We start from the raw sequence: 5296 nt of genomic DNA, 5'->3' as shown, positions 1-5296 counted from the left end.
TTATTCAAATCACGAGTGACAGAATAAGTAAAGAACAGATTGGGAGGGGGTTTTCTTTTCTTCCTGGCGTGAACTTTAACTGACTCCGATTACATTCAGCATCGACAGGGAATAATCAGGCAATGCCCAGACACTCTTCTAAAGGTGCCTTCCCATTTCTCACTAACGTTAATCATTCTGACCGTACCCTTTTTTCCTTCTTTTCAATGCCTCCACAGAAATCGAATCGAATCCAATGCAACGAGGAAAGAAAACGTAATAGAGTGATTTTAATGAACTGATTTATTTTAGCGACAAGGATTGGCCAGGAAGAGCCGCGGAACTCTCAGGGGGAGAAAGAAGCGTGTTGTTCCTCGAATCTGTGACCCTTTCTAGAGCACAAAAAAAATACACGCGTGATTTCTGGAACTGCGTGTATCTTGGGTCTTCCCCCAGACTGGCTCAGCTAAACACAGTGTTCCGTAAAAGCGCGGGAATAGGTGAATGCACCCGCAAAACCAAGAGCCGTGGTTTCTGGCGCGGCGCGCCTGGGGCCTGCCTTCTGGTTACTGGAGGGCGCCGCGCGGACCGGACCCGGGAGCAGAAGGGTTAAGCCAGACCCAGACTTTCTCGGCTCCGCGCGCCCAGCTCAGTTTGCAACAGCGAACGTCGCCCAGCTGGAGCCAGCCAATGGGCGGCGGGGAGCGCCCGGGGACCGCCCCGTGAGGGGGCGTGGCCTGCGGCTGTCACTCAGCGGTGAGGAATGACACCCGGGCGGGAGGGGGGTCCGCTGCAACGCCGGGGAAGGAAAGAGAGAAGAAACAGATAAAACCGAGGCAGGGGGTAACACGGTGCCCCGCGCCAGTCGGAATCCAGCGGCCGCCGCCGCCGGGGGTGGGCTCCGGAAGAGCGGGCCCAGCAGGGAAGGGAGAGGACGAGCCCGGAGCGAAAGCCTGCAGGCGGGGACGAGTCAGAGGCGCAAAGAAAAAGTGGTTCTGGTCGTGCGCTCCGGAGGCGCTTTTAGGAGGGGACTGCAGCCGCGGAGGGGCCCCTGCGGGTCCTCCCCCTACGTCCTCCGAGGGGCCAGCCCCGGGACGCCCCTCAGGGGCGCCAGGCGATGAGATAATTCAGCCGAGCTGCGAAAGGAGAGCGTCTGGCGCTGGACTGGGAGGGAGGGGGGTCTCCGGGCCGGGCGAGCCTCGGAAGTAGGGGTGAGGGTCGGCGCTGATCCCAGCCCGAGCGGGGCGGGGGCTACTGGATTGCGCAGGAGTGGGCTGCGGGGGCCTCGCGCGCGCGCGGGGCTTACTGGAGCTGCGGCGGCCCGCGCGCTCCGTCCAGCTCAGAGCTGCCCCTCGCCCCAGCCGCCCGGCCGGCCGGCCGCTCCGGCCCGCGGCGCAGATGGCTGTGCGCGGTGCCAACACCTTGACGCCCTTCTCCATCCAGGCGATCCTCAACAAGAAAGAGGAGCGCGGGGGGCTGCCCGTGCCAGAGGGGCGCCCGGTATCCGGGGGCACACCGGTGGCAGTGGCTGGGGCGCCCGCTGTCTGCTGCTGGCGGCTCTTCGGGGAGACAGACGCGGGCGCGCTGGGGGGCGCCGAGGACTATTTGCTGGCGTCGCCTGCCGGGACCAGAGCGGCTGCGGGGAGAACCTCCGAGAGCCCGGGCGGCTGGGACTCGGACTCGGCGCTGAGCGAGGAGAACGACGGCACGCGGCGCGGCGCGGACGAGCCGAGGTCCAGTCGGTCTGGCCGTGCCGGAGGGACCCTGGGCCTCGTGCGACCGGCCGCCAAGGACCTGGAGGAGGAAGCCGCGGGCCGGAGCGACAGCGAGATGTCCGCCAGCATCTCAGGTTCGCTGCGAGTTCCCGGGGAAGGGGGCCGGGCTGAGGGACTGCGCAAGGCCAACCTCGTCGAATGAGGTGGGCCCGCCGTGAGCACCCTGCACCCTGGGACCCAGGGGCTGACCCAGGTCCAAAGCTCTGCGCTCTGGCGCGGGCTGCTCTAACCCTCCGGTAACTGAGCCCAGGGAAGGACACAGAGTCCTCAGAGTCCTGCGTCCTGGGACGAGGCCTTAGACGTCCTCCAGGCGGGGCTCGGAGGAAACATTGCACCCTGGATATGAGTCCACCATCAGTGCCTTCGGCCGGACGTGTCAGTCTCCACCCCTGTCCCCCAAATCAGTTAAGAGAGGAGGGCGAGGGGTCCAGAGACCTAGCACCCTGTTCCTCTCCCAAAGAGCAGAGACTCTGGGAACTGGAGGTCCCAGAGCCGGGCCCCACAGCTCAGTGACAGGTAGCTAGGGGCACCTTTCAATGGGCCGCAGGGCGGAGGATCTGCTGAGTCCAGGCTTTGGCAGGAGGGTTTGCTTAGCTTTCCCAGACGCTGGGGCCTGGAAAGCTGTTCCGGGCTGAGGACACCCGAGCTGGAGGCAAAGCCAGCAGCCAGCAGCCAGCTGAAGGCAGAGGGACTGATTTAAGTCATCCCAGACGCAGCAGAAAGAGGGACCTCCTCAGCCACGGGTTGGCAACTCAGGCGGTCGGAAAGCCCCCAGTGCCTGCCTGGGTCGGGTGGACGCGGCTGTCGTAGGCCTCACTCCGGCCCCAGGCCCATGGTGTCTGCCCGAGGCCAGAGCGCCGGAGCTCTCTGCTAGGGTGCTATGGGGAGAGCGCGGAAGTGGCCGAGGAGCCGGCGTCAGATTTGGATCCAAGGACACTAGACAGAGACACCCTGCTCTTGCCACCGCGACTCCCCCACCCCTTGTCTAATAATATCCTTGCGAAGGGACAGGGAGAAGTCCACCCGGGCCTGGGGGCCGCGCGTTGCCGCGTTCCTCGCAGCGATTCTGGGCGCGCGGAGGCAGAAGACTCTGAATCTCTGTCCCCAGGATCCATCCCCTCACCTTCCCTGTCCCTGCAGCCGAGGCCTGTGTGCCGCCGCGAGGGCGCTCATGCCTGCGCGTGAGTGTGGAGAGACGGGGGGACTCAAAGGAGACAGAAACACAGTCTAGAGCCCCCAGCCGAGAAGGTAGCTAGGGACACATCCCAGTGGATAACTGAGGACAACCGGGCTCGGTGCCCCGCGCCCCGTTCCTAGGGGGGCCTGCAGCCCAGATAGGGGAGACAGGGGAATGTGGGCCGCCCAGCGTCCGCAGCGCGGCCGAGGCCGTGGGCTGCGCCCGACAGGCCTAAGATGCGGGAAGTGCGCGGGACCGGGTTCTGAGACGTGCTCCCAGGAACCTCGGGCGCCTAGGCCCTCCCCGCCACTCCGGTGGGGTCGAGACATTTCCATTCTCCACCCCCACCCCCACCCCCGAAGTGGAGGCCTGACCTCACTGCTCGGCGGTGCTGAGGGTCTCTCGTTTCTGTTTCTCCTGGGGTCCGCAGGCGACCGCAGCCCGAGGGCCGAGGACGATGGCGTTGGGCCCGAAGGCGCTCGCGTGCCGGCGCTGTGTGGCGGTGCGGGAGGCGGCGGCGGCGGCGGCGGCAGCGGCGGCGCTGGCCCGGCGGGCGGCGCGGAGGAGGAGGAGGAGCCCGTGGCTCCCAAGCCACGTAAGAAGCGCTCGCGGGCCGCCTTCTCCCACGCGCAGGTCTTCGAGCTGGAGCGCCGCTTCAACCACCAGCGCTACCTGTCGGGGCCCGAGCGCGCGGACCTGGCCGCGTCGCTGAAGCTCACCGAGACGCAGGTGAAGATCTGGTTCCAGAACCGCCGCTACAAGACCAAGCGCCGGCAGATGGCCGCCGACCTGCTGGCCTCGGCGCCCGCCGCCAAGAAGGTGGCGGTGAAGGTGCTGGTGCGCGACGACCAAAGACAGTACCTGCCCGGGGAGGTGCTGCGGCCGCCCTCGCTGCTGCCCCTGCAGCCCTCCTACTATTACCCGTACTACTGCCTCCCCGGCTGGGCACTCTCCACGTGCGCGGCCGCCGCGGGCACGCAGTGAGCCCGCCTGGGGCGAGGCGGGGGTCGATCCCCGCTCCCCAGCTCCGGAGGGCCGCGGACGGCCGTGCAGGTGGCGCTTTGTACAGGGGGCGCCGAGCCGAGCGGTCAAGTGGAGGATGAAATCCAGCCCTGGCCCTTGCATCCGGGACCGGCGCCCTGGCGACAAGACTGAGTCTGCCCGGAGGGGGGCGCCCTTTTCCCAATGTGAACAGAGGCACCCTGCGGCCTAGGGGCCCTGCTCCCTCGCGCCCCACCTCCCGCCTGCCTGGAAGCCCTTCAACATTATTTATTATCATGACAGCGTTGGATTTGGATTGTATCTGCTGGGGGATGGCGTTTCCCCGGAGCGGAGAGAACTCCTGGAGACCACCTAGCCTGAATGCCCTGAATCTCAGGCCTGCCAGGAGCTTCGTGCGCTAGGCCACACTAGTTCATGGTATCCATGCTACCAATCTATGTGTATCTACATATCTATTGTTTTTGGGAATCGCATTTGTAACAAAGGGGTGCGGAACCCTGGCAGCCTCTAGACACCCCAGGCCAGGGGTCGGTTTGAACCATGAAGGGTTTGGTTTCCTGGTCCTGGGTCCCACCCCTCCCCGCGGTCAGAGCTCGGGGGAGGGCGCCCCGGCGGATGCTGAATGTAAAGAAGGGAACCTCTGAGCACAGGGCACGCCCCAGGTTTCCTCTCGGAGGTCCTGGGCTGCAAGAAACTGGGAAGCTCCCGAAACCCCCAAGCAAGGAGAGAGCAGACCCCACCTTCGGCAGCCCTTCGCAGAAATTGTTTCTTTCTATTTTTTTAAAAGGAGGTTAAAACTTGTAGCACTTTTAAGTTGTTTGTATGCAAATGACGGTTATTTTTGTATTCAATGTGAATATCCCTGACCGGCCTTTCCGCGGCGTCCTCCGCAGTTCAGGGGTGCGGGGGGGGGGGGCCCTTTGTCTCTCCCGTCCACTCTCTGCCACTCCTGCGCCTTGACCTTGGGCTGTCCCACCCCTGTCCCTTCCCCCTAAGACGGGCGATCCTGTCAACCTCTTGTCAACCTCGCCGTTTTTCGCCTCCTTCAGGGCACTGTGCACTCAACTAGACTCTTAACTTTAAAAAGATTCGTGAAGTTTGGAAACGCTATCGCTGTATTTTTTTTCTCCCTCCTTTAATTTATAAACGTTTAGTTTAACATGCCTTCCTGGACGCTTTGTTTTCTCTGAGCCTCTCCGCCGGGCTTTGGGGAAACCGCTAACATGGAAATAACTGGGGTCCAACGTCCCAACTTCTTTTCAGCCCGGGGCCCAGGATGCCTGCCGCTGGCGGGGGTGGGGGTGGGGGCGCGGCTCTGCTGCCGGCCCCGCTGGAAGGGTGTAGGCCTGCGCAGCCTAGGGAA

The 5296-nt window shown here is 64.1% G+C and overlaps 1 protein-coding gene across 1 annotated transcript; it reads left to right on the top strand.

The window, feature by feature from the left end:
• The first annotated feature begins 784 nt into the window (after nucleotides 1-784).
• NKX3-2 (NK3 homeobox 2) lies at nucleotides 785-5087 on the top strand. The gene is made up of 2 exons (XM_045834471.1): nucleotides 785-1828; nucleotides 3362-5087. The coding sequence occupies exons 1-2, from the start codon at nucleotides 1378-1380 to the stop codon at nucleotides 3913-3915; spliced, it is 1005 nt and encodes a 334-aa protein (XP_045690427.1). The 5' UTR covers nucleotides 785-1377; the 3' UTR covers nucleotides 3916-5087.
• The last annotated feature ends 209 nt before the right edge of the window (nucleotides 5088-5296 follow it).

This window comes from Phyllostomus hastatus, unplaced genomic scaffold, assembly GCF_019186645.2.
Source record: "Phyllostomus hastatus isolate PE091 unplaced genomic scaffold, TTU_PhHast_1.1 phas_contig_196, whole genome shotgun sequence".
Taxonomy (NCBI): domain Eukaryota; kingdom Metazoa; phylum Chordata; class Mammalia; order Chiroptera; family Phyllostomidae; genus Phyllostomus; species Phyllostomus hastatus.
Note: the sequence above shows the minus strand (reverse complement) of the source record. Positions and strands in the feature narration are given on the sequence as shown.